At 36.5% G+C, this 27,287-nt stretch overlaps 1 protein-coding gene across 3 annotated transcripts in view; it reads left to right on the top strand.

The window, feature by feature from the left end:
• HACE1 (HECT domain and ankyrin repeat containing E3 ubiquitin protein ligase 1) overlaps positions 1 to 27,287 on the top strand; it is a 52,125-nt gene that overhangs the window by 20,429 nt on the left and 4,409 nt on the right. For all 3 annotated transcript variants that reach the window (XM_005154657.3, XM_005154656.2, XM_031053998.1), the window contains 11 exons: positions 5,798 to 6,135; positions 8,664 to 8,732; positions 9,389 to 9,476; positions 11,191 to 11,302; positions 11,394 to 11,491; positions 11,696 to 11,783; positions 12,870 to 13,019; positions 17,562 to 17,758; positions 23,832 to 23,963; positions 24,685 to 24,783; positions 25,062 to 25,132. In XM_005154657.3, the coding sequence (XP_005154714.1) occupies positions 5,798 to 6,135; positions 8,664 to 8,732; positions 9,389 to 9,476; positions 11,191 to 11,302; positions 11,394 to 11,491; positions 11,696 to 11,783; positions 12,870 to 13,019; positions 17,562 to 17,758; positions 23,832 to 23,963; positions 24,685 to 24,783; positions 25,062 to 25,132 (1,442 nt within the window). The remainder of the gene's footprint in view (positions 1 to 5,797; positions 6,136 to 8,663; positions 8,733 to 9,388; positions 9,477 to 11,190; positions 11,303 to 11,393; positions 11,492 to 11,695; positions 11,784 to 12,869; positions 13,020 to 17,561; positions 17,759 to 23,831; positions 23,964 to 24,684; positions 24,784 to 25,061; positions 25,133 to 27,287) is intronic.

Here is a 27,287-nt window from a genome sequence, read left to right as displayed (position 1 = left end):
TTATGTTGTGTAAGAGTGTAGTAATCTCAGAATGGAATAATATTAATTTAATATATTGTATTCATGTAATTTCAAAGTGCTGTTTGGAGATTCTTTGGGAATTGTGATCACTCAGTTTTATCCAGCCTCACAAGATAAATGGAAATAATTGAACTCTTAATCTGTTCATTGTTTTCTCTGTGACCATGAAGCTTTTTTCCTAAGTTGTTCTTGAATATTATTATTATTGCATTCTTTAAAACATACTGTCTTAGTACTGCTCTTGTGAGGTTATTGATTTATAGCTGTTTTCAAACACCTGCTTTAGGTGCTTGACATTTAGAAGTTTAATTTCTGATTTTTTTTTTGTTCTTTTTGTTTTTTTGGATGTTTTTTAATACTTCTTGGTTGAGGATTCCCTCTATATAAAATCACAGTTTACCTTTTCTGTAAAGAAGTCCTGGTTTCCTGCATGCTACTCAACATACATTGGGTATACAACTGACATCTTATTCAGAGCTCCTAAATAATAACTGACGGGTAGTCTCTTACTTTCTCCTATCTTCCTCCTAACTCTTACATGGGACAGTTCATATTACTAAATTTAGAGACACCAGTGATTATGTGGAAATTTTCCGTAACCTTTGCATTTCTTTCAAAGTGTCATGAAGATGATGTTTTGACATTACTGTGTTTATTTGATATGCGTTCATCAGGTTAACTAAAGACTTTTAAGACAGCTATATCAATAAGGTTAAGAAGATACTCTTAGTTCCAGCTACATTTAGTTAAGTAGGTCAGTTTTTGTTAAAATTTCTTCTCTTGGAAAGAGGGAAAGCTTTAGTCTATTTAAAAAAAGAACAAGCATATTTTTTTTTCTGCTAGCAGAATAATTGTAATAATCAGTTGATTTATACAATAAATATAAAACTACTGCTCAAGTATGAAAAATACTGTATGCAAAATGTAATCCACTGTACAGCGTGCAATGTAATAATTGTCCTTTACAGTTGTTCAATAAAATATTTGGAGCTAGATTAGCACATTTAACCAGATTTTGGTTTTCAAAAAACAAACCCCTACCCAAATCACAAGACTAATTTTATGAAAGACAGCAATTTCTAATGTTTTTAATGAAAATTCATTTACATACAACAAGAAGCAGACATTAAATGTGTTTAATACAGGAACTGTCTGCAGTGAGATATTGTGTTACCTTTTTTTCTTCAGGTTTTAGGAGTAACTGACCTCATCTCATAAAGAGAAAATAAAAATTGCCTTTCAACTCCAGAGCATTTCAGAACTCACAATAAAACAAACAGAAAAATTCAGCTGCCAAAAGGAAATTGTATTTCCTTTGCATATTGCAGCTGCTTAAACCACCATTGTCGTGCTTAAACCACGACACAGCAGAATCACTTAACTGTGTGCTCAGACTACTTTGTATGCTGAAAGACATTTAGTGTGAAGTCTTGTGCAGTAGGCTTACATTACACAACTGGCACGCTTGCCCCAGAAAATATCTGAATTATGTAAACCAACACTTATGTTTTCTAATAAATGAGCAAGATACGTGCTACTCATGTTAGGTAACAAACCAAAAATTTCAGGATAATTTTAAAATTATTATTGCTATTACTTAATTTATTTATTTAAAAAGTATTAAAACTGAGGCAGCCCTTCGTTAGGGCCACTGTTGTCTCCATGGCATTTTAAGGTTGAGGTGAATTTCAAACTCAAAAATACAGAACTGCCGACAAGAACTTACTCTTTTTTGGCAGTGGGGCGCAGGTCTAGCAGCACTAAGTTGATCTTTAGTTGTAGATGAATTAGTGTATTCTTCCCTGAATTTATATTAGCTAGGTAGTGAGAGATTAGACATAATGCTGAGTCAACTGTGTGACTTCTCTCTTATTCTTACCTTCCCTTTACTTTCTCTTTTTTATCCTTTCCATGGAAACATGATTGTGGTGGTCCCGTTTGCCTTCTGGGAGAAGGGAAAATAGCCCACTGTATCTCTAGATAATTACAATGGTATGGAGGCTTCTTGAAGACCTGTCAATTGTATGTCTTCATTTGTAGCAGTACTTGCATGTGGGACATGCAGGTTAGAGATAAAGAACTCCTTTTCTGTTTGATGAAGGTTTGGTTGGGTTTATTTTGGGTTTTGGTGTGGGTTTTTTGCTTTTTTGTTTTGGTTTTGTTTAAATTTTCTTGAGTATAAGATGTGTAACTGTTTAGTACAGACTATTAACGAAACCACAAAAGTTGCTGCTGAAAAATAGGAGTTAAATCTGTATTAAAAAAGTCAGCATGGAACTTCAAGATTTTAAATTTGGGATCCAAATTGAAAATTTTAGAGGAAATTAGCTTTAAATTTGAATTTGCTACTGATCTTTAAATTCAGTTGTGGGGATAAATGTTGTAGATAATTTGAATTTTGATACAGGTTTTATGGGGAAAAGGTCTCTTAGACTGCTGGGTCATGTCCCTTGTAGGGATTTGAGTACTGTGCAGAGCACGAGAAAGTGATACAGGTCACCACCCACTTCTCTGAATGCTGTTCATTTAAGTGAGTGAAAACTTCTAGATATTTTCTTTCTTTACTATATGGTAAGCTAATCCGTTGTTCAGTACTCTATTCTTTCAGGAGTGGACTTAGAAACTTTTATCTGGGGAGGACTGAGGGCAGCAGTGGCAGGAGTTCTGTTTTGTGGTAGGTAGCCTTGTGGGATATGTGGACAAACATTATCAGGCCCTATTGCACAGTATAAGGGATTGTTTCCCTTCCTTCTGATCGCATTCGTGTTAGTTCCAAATAGATCTGTACCTGATAACTTTTAAGATCTACTTCATAACTGTTTTAAAATGCTGGTACAAAACCGTATTTTGTCCAGTGTAAGAAATGAAGAAAAACCTTTTTCAGACTTTTTTCTTTATGTGTGGTATGGCTTTCTGTATTGTACTGATTTAATGTATTTTGAAGGGTTGCCACTGTAGTCTAGCTTGAAAGGCATTAGAAATATGAATATATCTTGATCTGAGACTACTGAGGGATGCTACTGCTTGACAAAGAGAAAAAAAATCACAGGGCCATCTTCGTTTTATTGAAGTTCCCTGTTTGTAACACATTACAGGCCTGGTCAATTAAGGTCTGTCCAAACGTTCTGAAGTGGAAACACTTATGAGACACTCTTGTATTGGTCTTGCAAGAAGCAAAATTGTCATTGAATTTGAACATTCAGTCTTCAAACAAGCCGCTGCTAGCTTGGACCAAATTGTACCAGCGAGCAGGTTCATGAATAGTAATTTTGACCGACTTCACATTCATTACTTTTTCATGTGTTGCTCTTCCAGTTGCTGTGCAGTATGATCACATATTAGGGAAACTTGTTACAAAATCTCCCTGTCTAATTGAACAAAGTTGGGAAGCCTCTAATGTATTTCCCTCATTTCTGATACTGTTCTTTTCTGAAACAGAATTCAGTTCTCTGCTGTGACAGACTAACCTCAAGGATTGGTGATCTCCTGCTCCCTGGGTCTTAACAAACTATGTCACCTGGGAAAAGGTGTTGCTTCAGTGTTGTAGTTTGAATACGGGTTTGATTTCTAGTGTCCTGCTTTCCAGATGGGTAAAGAGGAAGGCATTGCATAATTAAATCCTTGCATCTGGGAGATGAGGTGTGCTGTTGTAGAAGCTTGGTACCCATACTTGGGTGCATAATTACAAAGAACTTTTCTGAAATACGAGATACGGAAACTGAAGGTTGAGTGGAGGTTTATGGTTAATATGTGATTCATGGTAGGAATTGACTGAAGAATGCTGACTTACAGTATTGAAAACATGTTGCTGAAGGTTCGATTGACAGTGTTCACATTATGCTTGAAAAAGTCTGATCATGGATGCTGACAAAAAATGTTGACCACCATGGATATGGAGGTGGTGGGCAGTAGTTATAGATAGCTTTATATCCTGATGTTAGACTAGGGGGAAAAAAAAAGGAAAGTAAAAAGTTAAAGTCACCACTAAGCTTTTGAGTGAGTTTGTGATCAGAATCTGTAAAAAAACTAGCTTTGGAAAAACAAGTTAGTTGCAAGAATTCTGGAAGGCGTTCTGAGTCTGTGCGAAATAAAGATAAGGCAGAAGATACCAGCAGAAAAATGGTGTCTGACAGGCTAAGCATTGAAAAGTTTGGGAGAAGTAAACTAGATTTTAGTGTTCTAGTAAACAACTACCTAGTTTCTCATGTGTTAAGAACACAGCTACGTTTTTGTACCATGTATTCAGCGAATCGTATTTTCCATTAGAATTTTTTTCTACATAATGTTTTTTGGTGAAGGTCTGATGGATAGGTCTTGGCAAACTTGAAAGAAGCTAACTTGACCCTGTGTGGCAGATGCTTATGTAGAAAATGATACCTACACTCAAGGTATTCAGGTCACCATCTAGAGAAATGTATGGTTACTAGGAGTATAAGGATTATGTGTCATATGGCATGTTGAGCAAAGTCTATCAGTCTTGGAGATCAGGTTGACTTTACCCAAAGTTCTTGTTGAGGAAAAAATGGAAGCATAATGGGAAGTTTTTTTAAATGGTAAATTTGAAAAGATTATTTTAATACACAGCTTTCACAAGAAGTCATTTTCAGTGTATTGAGAATGTGTCAGTAAGTACTGACAGTGCTCCAGATAATGTAGACTTCTGGTATAGTGTACTGTGAATCTTAACTTTTAAAGGTGACTTTAGAATATGAGAAGATAATTTTCAATATCTGCTAAGTTTTTGAATGTTTTAATTGGTGAAAAATGTTGATGCCACAGTAATACATAGAAAAAGGAGTGCATTTAGAAGTTTACTCTTACTCCTGAAATGCTGTGAAAGATTTGAGTCAGAATTGTTTCCCTGTAGGATATATATCCCTGTGATCACTATGCTATGCTTGTGAAACAAGCCTTAACACCATTAAGGTCTCCTTAAACACCATTAAGGAACAGCACAGTCAGCCCTTGTGTTGTTTTTTTTTTAAATGTGTGCTGCAGTTCTCAGCCTTATCTCTCCTCTGTGGTAGTTTTGTACTTCAGAGCAAATGTGTGCTGGTGGAATTGCACCAGATTTCAGTTGTATCAGTTTTAAGTTTGTGGTAGTGAACAAAGAATGACTTTGTTAAGATGAAATATATAGCTTTAAAAATTAATATGTAATCCTGCTGATACTTGTTTGTATTTTGTAAAGCCTAGATATTAGTGGCCCTTACTCGGGAGACATCTGAGATAGCACCAAAATGGGCTGTATGAGCTCATGCTACGCATAAAGCACATTTTACTTAGATATGCATGAATCTGAATCTCAGTGGTATTGTTTGGGGTTTGCTCCATTTACCTGGTAGAGGGAGGTTGCTTAACCAGAGCCTTAAAATGAACTGACATGCTCTTACTCTGAAAACTCAATATGTGTATTGCTGTTTTTCATCTTGGCAATAGCAGTCACATAGTGGTGTGCTGTGCAACCACCAGGAGGCCAAACTCTGAAATAGTTCTGTGTTTCACTCTTTTTAAATTATTTTATCTTTACTCAATTGCTGCTTGATATTTTCCTTCTATATGACATTTGTTCTTTGTGCTCTATGGATACAAGTATGGATTTTTTTAATTTTTTTTTTTTTAGTATTTGTCTCCTATCTGTAGCATGGCTTCTGAAGGATCATTTAAAGCTTTTAAATGTGTGTGATATTTATTTGCCTTAAGAGGATTATCACATCATTAATGTTATCTAATATCAACATGTTCCTTTTTTGTCTGTTTTGCATGTTTATTGCAGCCACTGGAACTGCTCTGGCATTCTCTAGATGAATGGCTTGTTCTTATAGCCACAGAGCTGATGAAAAACAAAAGGGACTCTGCCAACATTACTTCTATTTTACTGAAGCAAAAAGGACCAGATCACCAGGATGCTACTCCTGCACCTTCCTTTGCCAGTGCAGAAACTGAGGGCACAAAAGAGCTATCCAGTGATGCTGGCGAGTTGAAAACATATGATGTTGCTGGGAAACAGGAAGCTTGTGCTGATTGCCAGGATGTTATCTCCATGACAGCAAACAGGCTAAGCGCTGTCATTCAAGCCTTTTATATGTGCTGCTCCTGTCAGATGCCTCAGGGGTAAGGAGAAGATCCCGTTAGTTACTGAAATTGTTATATGCTTTCTTGGAAGAATTTTGGTGCTGACCAGGTAATATTAGTGACAGTCAAGGGTAATAACTATTGAATGCATTTTTTTTTACCTTCCCCGTCTTTAGTGGCACAAGACAGCACAGCAGAATTTCCATAGTGCTTCTGCCTCTGAACGTAGCTGAACGTAGTGGGGCAGATTTTGTATTGAATGTCTAATGGCTCTTTGTAATCCTGTGGGATACTTGCAAGTTAATGTAATTTTGGTTTCTTGAAACTTAGCTGTTCTTGCTTTTGGTTCATCATGTGAAATTATCCATTAATTTAATGTGACTATCTAACAAGAATAACTATAAGGTCAGAGAAAAATATGAGTTATCTTTGTGTATGAAAATGACAGCTGGGGCAAAAGTGTTTGGCTATGTTGCAGAAGCTTATAATAAGGAGAGTACAGTCTCAATGCTCAGTTGGCAGACAGTTTTGTGTGGAACAGGCTTGGGTGAATTTAATACTCTTAGTGCCTGGTTTAAAAAGGAAAAAAGTGCATCCACTATAATTGAGGTCTTTGTCTGAGATTATTGTGGGTTGTATGTATGAACTTGCAAGGAAAGGATCCTTTGACCCTGTTGCATGGAAGATTAGGCAAGTATGGTGGTTTTACAAGCTCCCTGAGGAATTTAGAAGCAAGGTTCTCACTACATGACAACTCTTGGTTATCTCCAGCCACTGTAAATGGTTTTCTTTCTCTGACATACTGAGTGGAATAAAAGTTTTGAAGTCAGCCAGCACTGTTTGGGGTACACTCCTCTGTGGACACTCTAGAAGACAATCTGGGGATCAGCATGTTCCACAAGTATCTCAGTATTTTCACTTTTAGGTTTTTTCCATCTTGAAAAAGGAACTGCTTTTCAGCAATTTCCCTTGAAATCTCTATCAAACTTTACTGAGAAAAAATGCCAGTATATTACTTACAGCAGCCAAATTAAAAATAGAAATGTTTATAGCAGTGATTAAGTACATTTTCCCCCAATTTATGTCTTTATGCCAAAATTCAGTTGAGGAGGTGACTTCCCCCTGCTCCCAGGTGATTTGCTGATGTGTCCTGCCGGATAGGTGTGCACCTATGCATACTTTGTGCTCCAGGTTAGGGAGAGCTCTGGGTACTACGTAAGTTTAACTAAGTATTAGGAGCCAGGAGAGTAAGAGTTTCAGTGACAACTGGGAGAACTCCCTTGGATACAGGGAAGTAAGGCAGAGCATACGTGAGTCCTGTGTTGGTTCAGGGCTTTTCAGAACTGTGTACAGAAGAACAAAGATCTGAGACTTACTCTGATTTACTGATGTGTTCATATTAATAGAAGTAAATGGCACAGTGGTGTAATTCAGTACTGCTGCCATCTTCAAATAATATTTGAAATTATAACAAATTACACTTTCAGGGAAAATAATTTAAAATGGCTTTAATTTTAGATTTGAGTGTCTGTTTAATGGAGGAGAGTAAACAGTGCACTCTTTTCCATTGTTCCTAATATTCATACAATAAAGATGGCATTTCATGTTGGTTAACATTTGAAATAGTGAAGTTATTTTCTTTTACTTGCCGTGATTGCTTTTCTTCTGCAAATGCTGATACTGAGTCTGGGCATTCTTTTGTTAATGTACTGAACTACGGTGTTGCGAATTTTCAGCATCAAAACTGATGAGTGTGTGCTAAGTTGATGTTTTGGTTTTTTTTCTTAATATATATATATATTTTTTTTTTGTTATCCTGGACTTTTTACAGTATTTTTTGCAACCTTTCAAGGCACTTGATGAGAGGCATTTATTCTTGCTTCCAAGTATTAGCTTTTGCTTAAGCTAAAGGATCCACATAAGAATTTCTCTGTTTCAAAAAATACAGGAGATAGTTGTAAATAAAAGGAGTAAAATTTGCACCTGTGTTAATCCTTACTTTGTTTTCCAGATAAAAATAGGAGGAAAAAATAAAGTTCCATATTAGTGTATGAGATGCTTGCTTGGCAAGTAATTTTGTTGTTTCATGAAGCCATTAAATACAACCTTGTCCCCCATTATCAAGTTTGCGTTTGTAAGGGTATTTCTTCCTGACTGTTTCCTCCCTTGCCACAATCTATACAGTGTGTGGTAGGAATTATATACAATGAGCAAAAATACAGAACAATGCATTTCATGTCTGTTGTGCATATAACATCATTCTTTCCATATAAATATTTCTGTTGTGCTGAAAGCTGGAAGGGTTTAATTGTATTTCTGTTAGTTTGGGCTTTTCTTGTTCGTGTATATGATAAGAGCTAGTGGTGAGGTTGCTTGACCTTCTTGATTGTCAGTTTTGTGTTTTGTCTGGGTATTATGAAATCTTAATGCTGCTGAGTATTTAGTTTTATGATTGGCTTGTTATTTAAATAGAAATGGATGTTGTTTAATATTGTATTAAAAGAATGCAACAGTTTATGTAATTAAAATTATTTTCAATATCATTAACTAAAACATTTTTTGCACAGGATGACGTCGCCTCGTTTTATAGAGTTTGTCTGTAAACATGATGATGTCCTTAAGTGTTTTGTTAACCGGTAAGCTTCGGGAAATATGGAATTTATAATTTCTTTGCTTTTTTTCTCCCCCAGATAATTCGAACTCGTATTTTTCTTCTTAATGAGTTGTCACAACAATAACCTCAAAATACATGTGCACCACATGCACTTCAGTGGTCCTGCCAAATTCAGGGAAATTTGATTCAGGGAAGTGATTCAGAGAGCTCAGTTAAATGAGCTGCTCTGCATTTGATTGTGAGATTTAGTGAACAAATTTTTTGTCACAGAGCAACAGACTAATTTCCTTAATGCATTCTTCCTTCTTTTTCGTTCCAAAAACGCCTTCTGTATTGAGGCAGGTGAAAGCTTTCATTCTTCCTCAAATGTGTTATACATTATAACTTATTAAAGGAGTCTAAACCATCTTTGCACACTTGGCTATTTCCAGAGCTTATCTGGACTGCCCACTTTATAATATTGCTTCTGTCTGGAGAGCTGTTTGTAATCCTCCATGCTAAAAGGATGAGGTAGTGCAAGTAATTTGGAGACATGAATTAAGAAAACATGAAAATGAAGAGTTTGTTGGAACTTTTCTCTGTGATTAATTTCATTTTCTCTTTATGTAGACTTTGTGTATTATGAAGTGTTATTATTAGATCTCTGACTAACAGATTTCTAACCTATTTTTATTTCAGAAATCCCAAAATAATTTTTGATCACTTCCATTTTCTTCTTGAGTGTCCTGAACTAATGTCCAGATTTATGCACATCATAAAAGCCCAGGTAAATGTCAGGAGATGCTTGGTTACAATGTCTATGAGTTTGTTTAATAATAATGATAACAATTTAAAAAAAATACATTTCTGGAGGACGGAAGAACTAAGTGTGGGCTCCAGTGCTTCTGAATCTGGGATGTTGAAAGATGAGATTAAACAGACATGGCAGCCAGATTTCTGTACTTCTAATTCTTTGAAATGCATGTTTAAATCTTACCTGAGATGACCAATGTTAAATAAGTCTTACAAGTCCAACTTTCAGTTAAAATTTACTTCCTATTATTTATTTGTGCACATCTAATAGATTCAGCTTTAACATGCTGTGATTTTTCCTTAGTTGACTTGATTTTGAGATAAACCAGAGGATAAATACACCGCTATTAGTTGATTTGGCCATAGTTAATTAGCGATAGCTCCTTCAGTGCGACATAATGTTGTCTTGTTACTCTTTGCTCTGTTTCCTACCATTTCCTTTTGTTTAGGTTTTGATCTTCTTTTTATTTGTAAAATCCTGAAGCTTTGCATAACCTAGACTTGCTTCTGAGTTTAACATGTGGCATGAATTCAAGACTATAGTATTACTCTAAGAGTAAGGCTAATGTAGTTAAGTGGAAAAGTTAGGAGTCAACACCACACCCACACCTCCCCATATGGAAGTCTGCTGCTTCACATAACACTTCAGTGTTAAGCATCTGCCATGTTTTCATCACTTAGCTTTATAAGATTATGATTGTCTGCTTGTGGCTGAGGGACAAGGCTGCATGTTTTCTCTATTATGAATGAAGATGGTCTTTGGCTAATAATGAGCTATTTAAAACTCTTATTTAGCACACACTGATTTAATTTTGCTTTGTTCTCTATTAGAAAGGTTCCTTACATTAAACTGTTTTGGTCAAAGACAGAATTTGCTGAAAATAAAGGTAAATTCCTCTGAACAGACACCTTCCACCCACCCCACAATAATTGTGAAGGGTCTGTTCCAAAAGATTTATTTCTTTAGTTGTGCCTCTATTTTTAGATGTACACTGGTGTTTTGGTAATTGTATTTTATTTTTGGAACATGGTCTAGGTGTATTGTTTAATTTTGGTTGAAATATGCAGTTTTGAGATTCATTGTCTCTGAATAATGAAGAGACCCTGAGAACTGTAAGATCAACTAAAAGTGTGTGCTGTGAATTGTGATAGATGAGAGAGGCCATACTTGGTTCATATCTTTCTTGGCAGAACTGCAAAATGTTTATCTAAATATTGAAAACAAACTAGGATCTTCTCAGCTAGGAATTGCTTTGGAATCTTTCTGGTCCCTTTGGGCTGTTTTTTATCGCCAGTGAACTTAACTGCAAGTACCCTTTGTTTATATCATTTGTGCAAATGTGCTCAGAAGTGCTTGATAGTAAGTAGTGCTACAGAAGCCAGTGACTGACTTATATAGATTCCTTTTACCCCTGCCCTGGAAGAAGTTTCATGCTATTTTCTCCTATGTGATGATAACTGATGGTCCAGCCTTTCTGCATATCAGACTTCAGCAAGCACACAAGGGTATGTTTAGTCCTTTCCTCTTCCCAAAATACTGTATAGCATATTGAGGTAGCACCAAGTGACTCTGCACATCTCAAGAATTAGTTGAGAAGTATGTATAACCATTTTCCAGTCATGCTTATGAGAGGGGAATTACTTGGTTGAATGCATCTATATAATGTGATATACCCCTTGTTTTGTAGCCATTCAAAGATCGCTGTGAGTGGTTCTATGAACATCTGCATGCTGGGCAGCCAGATTCAGACATGGTGCACAGGCCTGTCAATGAAAATGACATCCTTTTGGTTCACAGAGGTATTGTATTATAAATGGAATTAGTATAGCCTTGAAATACATTGAAATATGAATTAAGATTAAGAAAAAATAATTGGTGCTTTTTATTTAGATTCTATTTTTAGGAGTAGCTGTGAAGTTGTTTCTAAAGCAAATTGTGCAAAACTAAAGCAGGGGATTGCTGTGAGATTTCATGGAGAAGAAGGCATGGTGGGTAAAATTTCATGGTTTTCCTTTATGATATATATGAAAATATTAATTCTGTTTCACAAGTCTTGTGAAAAATCCTAATTTAAAATAAATTTTATGCTTTATTAAGAAATATCTGGTTGCCCTGTGTAACTCTTTGTGCAGTGATGGTTGTACTAATATGAATTTCTATGTACTAACATGTTTTATTCTTTTGACATGCAGGGACAGGGTGTTGTGCGTGAGTGGTTTGATATTTTATCCAGTGAAATAGTTAACCCAGATTATGCCTTATTTACCCAGTCAGCTGATGGTATGTCTTTGCCTTTTTATTTTTTTCCTAACTTTATGGTGTCATCTTTTATAATAGAAAAGTTACTTAATTGCTTTCAGAATGTAGGATTGTTACTTTTTATAAGCAACACTGGCAGAATTGTTTTCATATATACAGAGAAGTGATCTGTTCATTGTATATTTTTATAACTACAGATGAAATATTTTTCCTAATCTGAAGTTTCCTTGATTTTGTTCTCTCTTTTATAAGAGGAGAACAAGTTGTTGATTTTAATGAGTCCATGGTATTTCTGCCTGGTAGAAGAAGGATATAGCACTCTGAGGGCAGTATAGAAAGTCTTTTCTATAGGGAACTGTAGAGGTATTCCTTTATTTTCTTTTAGAAATCCATTAATTCACTCAGTTAATTTTTGTGGTAAAACCAGATGTTGATCTGAAAGGTCTACCATGTATTTGACTTTGTCTTTTTGGTGCTTCATATAAAGTCAATCTTTGTCCATAGGACATTTTACATCATCATCATCAGCAAGTGATAAATGTTTTGTGTTCTGCCTTACAAAGTCTTGGAAGTAGCAAGGAACTTGGTCAACAGAACAGGCATAGATCCTGAAAGCTTAAAAGAAAAGTTCAGGGATGTCTGAAGTGGTCTTTTCGAAGGACACCCTGACTGAACTTTTTTCTGGCTGCATCTGTCTGGAGCCAGATAAAAGGAAGTACATGCATTCTGATCCTTCCTTTGGGCATGTTTACAAGTTGATACCGTGAATTGTGGCCCTTTAAAGTAAGCAAGAAATACATATAGCAATATAGTAAAATGGAGGACCAAATTCAGCATGTCGTGATTACCCTTATATTAATTATTTCATAGTGGTGCCTTGGAAAGTGGCTATATATCGCTGTGGCACAGTATCAGTGTGATAATAGGATGCCATTACATTCTAGTACGTTTTTTTCCGACATCTTTTTGCATAAGTAAAAAATCGCAGATAATCTTCTAAAACCTCAAAATACAACACTTTCAGTGGTTTCAGATGCTTAGTGTATTTGATAATTTTGAACTTCACTTAAAAAGTAATGAAACATTCTATGATATTTTATTTTATAGGAACAACTTTCCAGCCCAACAGTAATTCTTCTGTAAATCCAGACCATTTGAACTACTTCCGTTTTGCAGGACAGATCCTGGGGCTAGCTCTCAATCACAGGCAGCTGGTGAACATCTACTTCACGAGGTCATTCTACAAGCATATTCTTGGTATGGCTTTATTAAAATCCTGTTTATTACTCATGTAAGCAGTGTATGTTTTAAAAGTGAAAAAGTCTTTGGAAATAAATGTCTTGCTAAACTTTTACATACATGAGTCACGACATAGTATGGCAGTAATTGCTATTGCAGTCTGAGCCTCTGTTAGCAACTGTTATAGTTGCAAAATGCAGAAATACATTAGCATGTAGGAAATTCTATACAATTAGAAACTTTTAATAGCTAATCTTACTGTTTAAATATGGATCTTAAATTAAAACCAAGGAAGGCATCATTAATCTGTCTGAAGCATAACAATATGATTTAGTTGTCTTTAATGTTGCTGATGAGGAATGCCTGAAAGGCAGACTAGTGTCAATCAATTGTGTTTGTGGTGTGTGCAGTTCTTGCATCACAGTTGTGAAAATTATCTGTCCTGCCATGTAACGTCATTCTTGACAAAGGAAACTTTATCATTTTCTAGCTAAGTTAGGACAGACTTTACAAAGTTGATAATATTTATGAACTCTGGCAAAAAATCTGTCAAGCATCTTTATTGTGCCTGCACTTCTTCAGTTGAGTAATGCTTTAAGGTGAATCCCTACACTTAATGTAGCATTCAGAAGGATTGATCAGAAGTCTTCATAAAAATATAAACTTTTCTTTTTAATAGAGAAGTACGACTGTTAGCTGGTAGTGTCTGTGGTATAGGTCTCTTCTCTCTTCTTCTCTGAGAACCTTTGTGTTCCTTGGTTGTTGAACATGATGCCCTCTATTCTGTGTTCTCATGAAAGACTTCTCCTCTTTATGAAGGTGTGATGGAAGGATAAGTTCCTTTTGCATTTCTGTTACTTCTCTAAGTACATAAATTCCTTTGTTGCTGCATGCAGAATTTCCTTTGTGTTTAAGCATTATTCTTTTAATATTCTTTAGGTTGATGTTGAAAGTTTTACTTTTCTTCAAGAGCCACTCCTTATTTTAAGACCTGTCAGTTTTCAAGGAATTTTTTGCCTCTCATTCTGTTTTTCTGTAATCATTCTGTCTACCTACAGTCTTCTGGTGATATTTGTTGAGACCAGGGCAGATCAACTTTTAACTTCAGATTTGCTGTTTGTCTTCCCTGAAAATGTTCAGGAAACACTGCTGCAGTTGTTGATGGTGCAGGCTCAGTCATCTTTGTCAAGATCTTCTTGGCAAAGGGTATTTTACTTCTCTCCCTCAGTAGTGCTTTCTGGTTTAGGAGGGTGACTGTACTGGGTAAGAGGCAATGGAGGACAGCCAGTCTGAAGCAGCACCATGTTGGCAGTGCTTCATCAGGCTTTCCTATTCATTGGTCTTCACATATGGAAGCAGTTCCAAAGCAGACATATTGTTGTGTGGCACAATTTGGCATAGACTTAAGGGTTGGCCTCTGTCATCAAGAGATGCCTCTGTGTGAGCAGAAGAATGATGCAGACTAGTCTTCATATGATGTATTCACAAATGAGAAAAATGTATTTTTCTGTTGTTCAGTGATACGTTGAGAGTAGTCAAGTGTTAATCTTGTCACCTCTTTTGGAAATGACTACTAATGAATTTGTGTTCTTTTATAATTGGACCCCTGATACTGGATTTGTTGATTTCTGAACTGACAGCCTTTTGTTTTCTCGTTTTTCTAGAGTAACTACTGCAAACAGCAGTGAGTAGTCTCTGTTAATGAGAGCTCACCACTCCCTCTTAGTAAGGTCTTATCATTCTGTTGAGCACTCATCCTTGAACTCTGTTGGTTTGTGCACGTTCGACTTCTTTCAGTTCAAAAGGTTAACAGGTTTTTGTCACTTCTTGTTATTGATCAGACACGGAGAACTGTAAAAATTGCACCTCCACTTTCCAAAATAGTTGCTTTTTCTGCCTCAGGTACAGTGGTTTATTTAAACCTTTCTGAGGCCTTTTCCCTCAGCTTTGTGCATCTCCTCTGTTCTTGTTTAAGGAACCCGAGTTGCACAGCAGCAGATGCTTCGAAGTGTTTTTGCTTTATTTTTATTTTGGGTTCAGCTCTGGGTTATGCTAGCTGTTGCTCATGCCAAATACAAGTTACAAGGTTGTAGACATAGAGATTCTTTTCAGCTACTTGTCAGGTCTTAAGTGATGGAATATGGAATCTTTCAAAGTCTGAGACTGTTTCCATTCCGTTTGGTTTCTCACCTTGCACTGAGATAATTTTCTGTAGCTTTTCCTGTTGATGGCATTGAATCCAACAGTTGTGTGGTAAGACCCCCTGTATCGGAGGGACAGTGTGAATCTCTTTCAGAGGAAGTCTTCTCTTTAGTCAACAGACATGAAGTGGAAGTGCCTTAATTAGAAGCCAAAACCTGTATGAACAAATGTGACTACCTTTTTGAGACTCAGGTGAATGCATCATGTTTTTTCACTGTGATGAGCTGAGATCTTTCTGCAACAGGATCTGGTAGGCAAGGGACAAGGACAGATCGCCAACCTAAGTGATGACCCAACTAATGGAGAACTAATGTGCTTTATAACACAGTAGATATGTAGTTTGCGTTATTTTTATGTGTGTGTGTGTGTCATGATCAAACATTATTCCATAGGCCTTGATGTTTATTAGGGCTGCACTTTATTACAGATGTAGAATTGAGGCAGAAATGCAGTCAGAAATTAATAAGGCCTCCTAGGTTTATTTTTCTCAAGGTTCTATTTGTCTGCTTTCTGCTTAAACAGGGGAAGAGAGTTTCACTAGTGCTGTTGTCCAGTTATTTTGTATTTTTTCTAAGGAGCCAATTAGTTTTCTGTTTGGAAGAGGAAACTTCTACCTCCAACCCACAAAGGCACATAGCAGATCCATTCATAACTGTGCTATCTGGTGTTAGATTAAAGGCCCATCTTTCATGGTGTAAAAATTATATTACTTGGCATAGTTTAGACAAAAATGAAAATTAATTTCTGGGTCAGTGTATTTTGAGCTGGAGGCCTTAAATCCTGGAATACTTGTTGAACTTGTCTCAGAGTTTACCTGTATCTTTTTGAAGTTGTGCTGCACAGAAATACCTGTTTATCACAAATCTGCTAAGATAGATTTCTCTTCCTCTTCAAACTACAGGTGCCCTAAGGGTACAGCAACAGAAAGATAAATATTATTTCAAGGGATTTAAATTCTGTCCTGGTAAATCTGACAGTTTCTTTATAATTGCCAGGCTTGAGTCTGTTGATAGGTAACATTTTCTGTCAAGGAGGTGTGTGAGCTTAGTACTTTGGTCTCACAACATGCTTATGTGTGTAGTCTCATAATGTTCTGGTTCAGTTTCTTCTCTAAAGTAGTCTCCAATTCCTGCTTTTCAGTCTCCTTTTCCCACATGTTTTGCTTATATGCCTCAGAGACATCATTATTTCCACATTTCATATTTGAAATGCACATGCTTACTAGTTGGGAAAACTTACAGTCCTCTAGAAACTACTAGACAGCTGTTAGATTTTTTTTTTTGAGTTACCAGTGAAAATTCATTAGTAAATTATCTGTAGCCTTGTAGCTTGTGTGCGCACCATTTCAGCACTAGTCAGCTCTTCCAGGGAAATACCGTTAACAGTTTTTGCACTTAGATGCTTGCATTGCCTGCTAACTTCTCAATTTTGTGTTACTCCCTGGGGTACTGCCTCTGTAGTCCATAGCATGGTAAGACTTCTAATGGGCACCCTGTGACATTTCATAATGCGCATAAGATGGTGAAGCAGAGTACTAGCTTTTTTTTTAAACCTACTGCCATGCTCACCCCCTGCCTCTTTTCTCAGGTATTTCTCTGTCTTGGTAGAATTAAAGTATTTGTCATGACAGTTAAAGTAATTGGGGTTTGCTTTTGTGCCCAGACTCAGGGTCACCTTGTTCTGGACACATTCACTCAAATTTGAGTGCCATGTCTGTGAAGGGGCTGCAAATGGGCAGGTTTTTATACTTGGATAGAAGTCAAACTTCTAGCAACTCTCAATGCTTCTAAATGTCTTGAAAGTTCAGGTTGAAAATGTAACATTCCTATATTTTTTTTCATCTGTATAGTAGGTCTCATAGCAAAAATGGTTGAAAGGAAGAAAACTGGAAATTATTTTCTAAGCACAGAAGGATTTTCTCCTGCTCCCCTCTTGTTCCCCCAGGTATTTTCTGGGGGAAAAGGTGTTATTCTATGGAGAAATATATCACATGGAAAACCTTGAGGTTTTGTTTTTTGGTTTTTTTTTTTTTTTTTTCGGAAACTCATTTAATGTTGTGCGTCCTGTATGGTTAGCTTTTATTGCATTCCATTAGTGAGCTTAAATTGTGCAAATTGTTGCTCAAGTGGTATGCCATGTGCTTCGCTGGAAAGAAAAACATACAGAGGAAATCTGATTATTTAATATTTCTAGAATGTAGTAAGTACAGCTCTGCTGTAGTTAGTAATGGTGAATCTCTTATTGCTATTACTGCATTATTCTGTTTTATCTCTAGAGGGCAGTCTTGTACCATATATTGTTAGAATCCTTTTTGCTTTATACTGCTTATTTGAGGGTTTTTTTCTTTTTTTTTTCTAGGTATACCTGTAAATTATCAGGATGTAGCATCTATTGATCCAGAGTATGCAAAGAACTTGCAGTGGATTTTAGATAATGATATCAGTGATCTGGGTTTAGAGCTGACCTTCTCTGTTGAGACTGATGTGTTTGGAGCAATGGAAGAAGTGCCATTAAAGCCAGGGGGTGCAAGTATACTTGTTACACAGGAAAATAAGGTGAGTATATGGGTCTCTTCAGAAGTTGAGAGTATAAGAAAGGCCATTGGACTGAATTTCTGAATAACGGGAAGCATAAATCATACATCTCTTTTGAAGGAAATACACGAGAGTGCCAACACTGTTCCCCCTTTTCCTAATTTAGCATGTTATACAAATAGTGCTGGTTAAAGTTTTTGAAAGTGATCAGGTTTGGGGAAAGACCTTTCTCACAGAAATTTTGGAAGGAAAATAGAATCAGCTTTAAATGAAGAGTTTATTTTAAAGCTTACAAATATTCCTAAATTTAAGTAATCGGTATATATATGAGGAAAGTAAAACAATAGGAACTGTTAAAATTGAAACTGTAGGTAGTGTTGCAAAGTATGCTGCCTTCTAGGACATTCTACGGCACTGGATTACTCTGCAGTAGCATAGAGGTAGTTAGCAGAGTAGAAGGCTACTGGAAGCTTTTTCAGCCATTTGCAAGTCACTTGGTGTGTATGGAAATAATCTGCCTTTTTAATTTACTGTAATAGTAACAGCTTGAAAAGTCCCTGAATTCTCTGCAGCATTAGTTCAAAAACAAATGTGGTAAAACACAGATGTTGGATATCATGTAGAAATTAAGGTAGATATCAGTCTAATTGAATTCTGAAGTTACTCATGATACAGTTTTTAGTAACTGCAGAAGTTTCATTGCTTGATCTGCAATTTTTTTGTATCATTTAGTCTTTTGATCCTCATGTCTGCTTTCCATTTGTGTTTAGGTAGCCTGACTCTTTTGTGTACACAGAATTCGTTCAGTTTTACTAGTCATGTAGCTAGCTGCCGTATTGGTAAATGGCCACTTGGTGTCAGCATGTGTCCTAACAAATGTTTGGTTTGTGTTTGAGCAGTTGACACTGCATTCTTTTATGGGTAATCCTTATTAAGGCAGAGCGTCATTTCAGAACCAGAAATATGTATTATTAGCCTGATTTTGCACTGCTTCCTGCAGTATATTCATTCATGAAAGAATATGGATGATAAATCTAATTGTGAAGGCAAGGATGTTGATTCTTGTTTATGGGCAGTCTCAGCTTCTCAGTATATAAAATAGGTGTACTTGTCATAAATTGTTGTTTCATAACAACTACTTAAAAGCTAATATAAGTTAGCATGAAATTAGAAGTTTGCCCACATAAGGATACTACCTGTTAGTAGCTTAAATTGCTCTGTTAACTTCTGACTGAAAAGGGTGGTTGAATCTGATGTATCTGATCTAGCTTTCCTCAGCTGTGGCATAAAAGTACGAGGCTTTGTATAGCTTTTATTTGAAAGGTGGTAAGAAACAGATTAATGTTGTGGCGGCTTTGAAACGTAATATTAATTGACTTTTTAATTTGAAGCTGCAAGATGTGAAATCAACAAATGTGTAAGATGGCACTGTCTCTTTCTTGTTCACTGGTTTTCTGACAGTGTTGAACCAAGATCTTGAAAATTGTAGATCCGTGTTTTTGTGGTGTTTGGGGACGTTTTCCTAATTTCTTGAATGCAAAATGGTTTTGCAGTATGTTTAGGCTTAACAGTTTTAACAGGTTAAGCAGGAGAGTGTCTACTTTACTTTATAAAACATCTTTCCTTTTCCCCTGCATGAGATATCTTTCTTTTTTTTTCTGCATTTACCTCAGGAATAAAAGATTGCTATTTAAAACTCATTGTCCTTGCTGTACCTCTGGGAGAACAAAATTCAGCTTCTGAAGGAATTTGCTGTGTATGCACACTTCAGATTACCTGTTTAAAGGACGGCACTTGTAAAAATGAATTTTCAAGTGAATCTTTATTCCTTTAAAAAAAAAGGCAAACCAACAAACCCAAACCCAAAACCCCCCCCCCCCCCCGGAACTTCTGCAAATAACCCATCTGCCTTTTACTGAAAAGCAAAATAAAAGAGAATAAATGCCCCATTGAGGAGCAGTAGTAATAGCTGTTTTTAAAAAGTTGTTTCGTTTGAATGAAGGAAGTTTCTTTTTTGTATTAACTGTAATAGGTGAATGTTTGTGCAGCTGGACAACACAAATGTCCTAGTGTTGCAATTTGGAGCATCCACATAGTGAAGTATCAGTTATAGTAGTGGCTCAACTGCCTTTTGTTGTGGTAATGGGGAGACTTCAAAGGGAAAAGTCAGGTGTTGTCCAATGTCCATGCTAGGCATTTCTCTTCTTTCTTTGCTGTACATATTTTTGTAGTTTTCTACTTTCGTTTTAAAAAAGGTAAAATTAGAGCTAGGCGAAGTTTGTCCATCTGCTATTCCAAAAACTGGTGCATATGTGCACAATGATGTGGCTTTCTCTGGCCTCCCAGGACTTGTCTATCTGAGCTGCCTGTGCTGTTTGGCAGTAAAAATTTTTATTTTTCTTTTCCAAACAGCTTTGAAATTGAGCTTCTTTCTGAATCTGAACATAATAATGAACATTGATCCCTGTTTCAGTTCAGGGAAATCAGGGAAGCATAATCTGTACTTGATCTGCCTCAAAGGAAAATACAGAACAACACTTCACCCAAGCTAAACTTTATCATCATGTTTGTGATGCCTGTCTATTGTGTGTTCAGTCAAATCTCCCCTCTTAAAAGAAGGCTGGATTGTACCTCTTATGCACTGTCTAGGAATGGATATATAGATCTGAAATTATGTAGGTGTTTGTTCTGTGATGTGTTCCTGAGGCTTCTGAGACGGAATAAAATCTAAGTGACCAGAGAAAAACTTGTGGGGTTTTTTGGTTTTGGTTTGCTTTGTTTTGTTGTTGTTTTTTTTTTTTAACTGAAAAATTAAATTGTATAGTAAATTCTAACTGTAAATTCTATACCATGGCAGCTATGGGCTGCAAGCATGCACCAGTGCTGATAGTCAGGATGTTCGGCTGTACCAGGCTGTTTAAAACATTTCTTCTTACACCTAAAGTACAGCGACTGTTTTCTCTCATAATGAAACATTTTCTGCATTACAAAAATACTTACTTTGAACTAAGTGTCATTTTTTCTAATAGATTTTTTTAAACGTAAGATTGTGAATTTTTCTGTCTACAGCCCTGTTTTCTGAATAGACTTATTTATGTAACAGCAACTTCAGAGGTGTAAAACAAGTATTTCAGAATGTTGAAGACCAGTGTTAAGACACTGGTTCGTCTCCAGTCCTGATAATGCTAAAAGCTTCTGATTTCTTCCTGGAAGCTCATAAGATGTGTTCACAGAGGCTGATTTTTGTCTAGTACAGTTAGTCTCCTTTGGCTGCCCCTTTAATTCTTTAGAGAAGGGGGAGTGCCTTCAGTTTCACTGGCAGTAGGGAACTGGCTGAATTGAAACTAGATTTTTGGGAACAGCTCTGCAGTTGAAGATCTGATTAGGTAATGTTCCTTTTCTTCAGAGCATTTCACAGATTGTTTTCTCACTTGAATAAGATGGTGGTAATGCTTTTAAAAGTATCTTCAATTGCAAAGCACATGACAACCCGTCTATACTGTGAATGTAATGATCTGTCTTTGAAAAATGTTGTTCTGTTTTGAAATGTTTCTTGCTTCACAAGGGGTAATGGGTTGAAACTTAAACAGCAGAGGTTTAGGTTGGATCTAAGGAAGAAATTCTTTACTGTTAGGGTGGTGAGGTACTGGAGTGGGTTGCCCAGGGAGGTAGTGAATGCTCCATCCCTGGCAGTGTTCAAGGTCAGGTTGGATGAAGCCTTGGGTGATAATGGTTTAGTGTGATGTGTCCCTGCCCATGGCAGGGGGTTGGAACTAGATGATCTTAAGGTTCTTTCCAATCCTAACTATTACATGATTCCATGATTCATTCTGTTACTCTGAAAGGGAGGAAAGAAAGAATGGTTGGTTGCTTTTGTGCAGGTGTACTTTAGTTTAATGGGTTTTAAAATTAAAAATCAAGGTGTTTTTTTTGTAAGATTATTGTCTTGAAGGAAAGGGATAGTTGAGATGGTTTAACTGGGAGATATATTTCATGATTTCATTATTTAAAAAATCATGATTCATTACTTTGAGTTACTTTGATACCTTAATTCAGGAATTAATTTTGTTCTCAAGTCAAAATCTCTTTTCTTGAGTAAAGAAATTTTGTTAGACTTTTATATTTGTCATGGGTTCAGCCGTGGCAGTCATTTTTCTCCTTCTTGTAGCTGGTGCAGTGCTGTGTTTTGACTTCTGGGCTGGGAATAGTTGCTTGATAGTGAGCATGTTTTGAGGGTGTTTTTGTTCAAGTGCCTTTTGTTCAAGGCACGTGTTCTGCTGGGGAGGAGGGGAGGCTGGGAGGAAGGAGAGACAGGACACCTGACCCAGGCTAGCCAGTCAGGTATTCCATACCATAGCACATCATGCCCAGGATGCATACTGGGAGAGAGAGCAGGAAGGGTGGAGCTCTGGAGGAAAATGGAGGACGGAGCACGAGGTGCTCGGCCGGGCAGGGTGGAGTGAGTTATGGGTCGGTGGCTGGTGGGGTGTTGTATTCTTTTCGCTTGTTATTGGCTGTATCATTATTATTGTGTTATGCCTTAGCTATTAAACCATTCTTGTCTGAACCCGTGGGGGCTACATTCCTTGGATTCTCCTTCCTAACTCTCCGGGAGTTGGGGGACTTAGTTTAAACCACGACAATATTATATATACTATTCGTTTTGTCAGGATAGATGAGACATGTTTATACAGCTTTATTATTGGCACTTTTTTTGTGTCTCATTCTAAAAACCTTCTTCTATTAACCATCTTCTAGGCTTTTGAGTTTTCAACAAAACCAGAGTTCTAGTGGATTCCTTTTCTAGCTGGCATCTTCTAAAGGGGATGGAGCTCCCACATCTCTAAAGCATGCAAACTATGATACTATAATTTCACACGTGTAAATGCCTTTCTGGCTTTTTGCCTTTTAAAAAACTGGAGAGATTTTTTAATACTTTTTTGAGAGCATTGATATTCTTATTAGGACAACAAAGTTTCAGGGATAAGTAATGTATTGTGTTAGACTTCAAGAGATGGGGGGAAAGCAAGAAAGCTTTTTGGCTCACAAATATTCCTGCAGTGTTGTGGTTTAAGCCCAGCCAGCAACCCGGAACCATGCAGCTGAGCGCTCACTCCCCCTTTCTCCCCCTGCTCCTGGAGGGATGGGGAGGAGAATCAAAAGAATGTAACTCCCACAGATTGAGATAAGAACAGTTTAATAACTAAGGTATAACACAAACCCACTACTGCTACCACCAATAATAATAACGATAAGGGAAATAACAAGGGAAGAGAATACCATCCACCGACCGATACCCAGCCTGACCCTGAGCAGTGATCTAGCCCTTCCAGGTAACTGCCCCCGGTTTATATACTGGACATGGTGTGCTGTGGTATGGAATACCTCTTTGGCTAGTTTGGGTCAGGTGTCCTGTCTCTGCTTCCTCCCTGGCAGACCATGAGACTCAGAAAGCCCTTTGTCAGAGTAAGTGTTACTGAGCAGCAACTGAAAACATAAGTGTTATCAGCGTTGTTCCCAGGCTAAAAGTCAGAAACAGCACTGCACCAGCTACTAAGAAGGAGAAAAATAACTGCTACTGTTGAACCCAGGACAAGCAGTTTACCCTTTTTCTGAGTTACTCCACCCTGATTAATAGAATAGTTTTCTTTGCAAACATTTCCTTATGTTCTTAGATGATCACAATGCTGGTTGTATTAGATGTAGACATGACAAACTAAGTGTTTTTCAGTTCCTTTATTTTACTCTAATTCACTTAGTCCAACTCCCTGTTGTGTGGGGATTTTTTTTGTGGGTGGTTTTATTTTATTTTATTTTTTCTTTAATTTTTTTTTTGTCCTGGTTTGTGTTAAGATTTAAGCACTCCTATTTGGGAAGGAAAGAAAGGGGAAGAGCAGAAAGAGGGAAGGCTCTGAAATCTTGGGGGTCTTCTGGATTATTTTGGGTTGCTTTTTGTACGTAAAAAGTGCATAGGGACCCAATATCTCAGAATAGATGAGATTTGTATATGTCGAGGACTGCGTTTGTGTGTGTTTGCATGAGCGTTAATCTGTTCTTGCTGTTGTATATCTTAATGGCTTTTACTACATTGCAGGCTGAGTATGTCCAGCTTGTCACGGAGCTTAGAATGACAAGAGCCATTCAGCCTCAGATAAATGCCTTTTTACAAGGCTTCCATATGTTCATTCCACCGTCTTTGATCCAGCTTTTTGATGAATATGAACTGGTAAGCAGAAATATCTATACTTTTTTAAAAACATTTTGTTCAGCATACTTCATTGGTAATGCAGTTAGGTAGAAATAGAGCTTGGTACCTAGAAAATAAACATTTTCTTTCACTTCCATTTTGCTTCCTGAACATCTTGTCAGTGAGGATCTCAATATGTGTATTCCTTCTTATCCTAATTACTTATAATGACCATCTTCTTGGAATGTGATAACTTCATGTGCCAGTGATAAATGCCTTAAATTATAGTTTCGTGATGGAATCAGGATGTTGTGACCTTTAAGCCTTTTAATATTTTCTTTGAGGAAGACAGAAGTCCTTTAAAAACAAGGAGATGTATCTATTGTTTTTACTTTTTCTGAGTCACAGAATCAAGTTCTGGGAAGTTTTTGTGGTGGTTTGATAGGTAATCAACACATCTCAAGTTTTGCCTCAAGTTGTACCAGAACTCAGCACTTTTATCTTTTAGGTTCTTGGCAATAATTTTTCACTTTTGATACTGTGTAGTTAAGTGAAACAGATGGTGTGAAGTTGCCTGAATTGAAGGATCTTTCTGTATTAAAGATCAGTCAAAAAATTAGGTTCCATAAGGTTGTAACTAAATGAAGAAAGCACTGTAATTTTTGTACAACTTAAAGCATTACTTCTTAAAATAGCATAAACACTTGAAATTAATGGTTAGTCAGGAAGACTAATGGCAGTCTGTGTGCTTCTTCTGAAGGAGCTTTTGCTGTCTGGTATGCCAGAAATCGATGTGAATGATTGGTTAAAAAATACAGAATACACCAGTGGCTATGAGAGAGGAGACCAAGTTATTCAGGTAAAATTATTTTCTTGAATAGTGTAGACTTTTGCATTTTAACCCGAAAAATGGTGCTGCTGCTGTTGTCATTTTCTGTATGTCTTTGTGGAAGCTTATTATGGCTGAAATTTGTGTGTTTTTTTTTTTTTTATATTCCTATGTTAAATGACTTTCATATGAAAGTTTCCACCATTTAAGTAACAAATGCATAATGGTAAAACAATGAATGGAATATTTATCTTTTCAAGTACTACAAGTATTGAATGGAAAATAAAAATAACTTATTTTTCATTTAGTGGTTCTGGGATGTTGTGGAAGAGCTTACTCAGGAAGAGAGAGTATTACTGTTACAGTTCGTTACTGGCAGGTGAGAAACTCTGAAGTAACAACAAATATATTGTCTGGATACACAGTAATAAGTCAAGAGACTTCAGATTACTATACAAGGTCATTTAACTAGAAACTGTTTTGCATACTTTGTGTTTTATATCTTGATCCAAGTAGACAAAGTGTGTGTTAAACTTTAGCTGCCTGTACTGCCAGGAAAATGATTGATAATGTATTTATTATACCTGACTAATTTGCAGGAGGCCTTTGTTGCTGTCCCAGGTAATTTTTAAGAAAGGAATGTGAATTTAACCTCACTTTATATTCTTCTCCCTGTTGCATATTTATGTGGCTCTTGGCTTCTCCAGTAATATATATAGGCTTTAATATATGAGGTAACTAGGGATCACTTCAGTCAGTGTAAACAGAACAAAGCTGAGTTGAATTCAACATTAGTGTAGTGTGTCAAAATCAAGTGAAGATGTAACTTCATGCTAGACTTTGTTTGCTTTATATAAGATTTCTGTCCTAAACTCTAATTGTTTTTCAGGGAAACCCACTTTTATTTCCTTTATGGTTTGGGGGCAGTAGGGGAAGGTCTTGAGCAATAAATGCCCCTGTGGGCTGGGTGAGTTGCTGAGTTTGTGTATACAGACATATTGCAAAGTGGATCCATTGATACATGTGGCACCTGAGCTGTGGCATCTACTGGAATCTTGTTCTAGTGGCAGTTAAGAGATTGCACAATCTTCTTAATTTGATATACCCTTCTATTCATATTCATAGGGTAGTTGACCTTTAGTTTGTACATTTTGTGGTAAAGCAGTGGTAAAATACAAATGAAGATCATCAAACTCCGTGTTTTATACCAAGGAATTTCACAGTCATGGATGTATCATCAAATGACATGGTCTTCAAATTCTATTAGTTTCACTTGATTTATTATGAGTTTCATTGATTTTAGGGATCACAGATAATTTAAGAAACTAGCTCTTTGTACATCAATCTTTTCTTTTTGTCATCTTCAGAAATGATTCCTGCAGTTGTAAGTGCACATCTGTTGCATACCAGTGTCTGGTCTTTCATTTTCAGTGGACTAGTCTATTTCTAAATCCAGATGGCCAATGAGGATTTTTAAGATGTAAGGTCATGTTTCAAATGCTTCTTAAAACATTCCAAATGATACTGAAGTGGCATTCACTATTTTTATGGCGTTTGGGATAATCTACTGATTCTAAGGCACACTTTCTGTCAAATAAACAATTACATTGTCTGATTAATATGTGCATGTGCATCATTCATTTTGGTTACAAATTGCATACTGACTTGTTCTTCCCCATTTCTTGTTAGTAGGAAAGACATTTTTGGTATGTTTTGTTAGAATTATGGTCTGCAATTTAAACAAAATTGTTTATTTATTTTGTTTGATATCAGCTAGGAACCCTGTGTGTTTTTTCTTCAGTAACTGAAATTACTAAGGGTGTGTTTTTCCATAACAATATTAACTTTTGAAAGTTACCTCTAGGAGTATGCAGCTGGCAGTTTTTCACATAAATCCAGAAACAGTCCTAGTTTCTGGGCATGGAAGATTTAGATGCTGAGTTATCTGAGAGCTAAGATGCCAGTTAGTCTAGTGAATGTGGTTTAAGCGCAGCTGGCAACTAAGTACCACGCAACTGCTCACTGTTTCATCACCAGATGAAACCGGGACACTGTATAGGCCAGTATCTTCAGTGAAAATTTACAATAAAATTATACCTGATTCCAAAATACGATCTTTTTCTGCTGTCACATTTCCTTAGTGAAGAATTTGTTTGTGTAGCAGTTGGCAGACTGCATTCAAAATTTTCTTTTTTCTTTTTTTTTTTTTTCAATTTCCTTTTAATCTCTTTCGCTTATTCACTTTTTTCTTTCTTTTTTTTTTGTGTGTATATGGAGTGGTATTAGTCTTTCTTTCCAATCAAAGCCTATGGCATTTATTTAGTGGGTTAAATAAAGCAATTCTATTTGTGATTGTCTTTAGTGTTTCTCTGACATCTATTTTGTAAACTTTGTCTTCTTCCCCCATTCTTATATCTTTTTTCTCTTCTGTGCAATGAAGCCTTGCTTTGATAGTTTCAGAGGGGATACCATTGCATTCATCATTAGTACCAGTTTTGAGACATCTTTTAACAATAAAGTAATTTCCATGAGCA

The sequence above is a fragment of the Melopsittacus undulatus genome, chromosome 3, assembly GCF_012275295.1.
Source record: "Melopsittacus undulatus isolate bMelUnd1 chromosome 3, bMelUnd1.mat.Z, whole genome shotgun sequence".
In the NCBI taxonomy this organism is placed as follows: Eukaryota; Metazoa; Chordata; class Aves; order Psittaciformes; family Psittaculidae; genus Melopsittacus; species Melopsittacus undulatus.
This window is presented reverse-complemented; position numbering and strand designations above follow the sequence as displayed.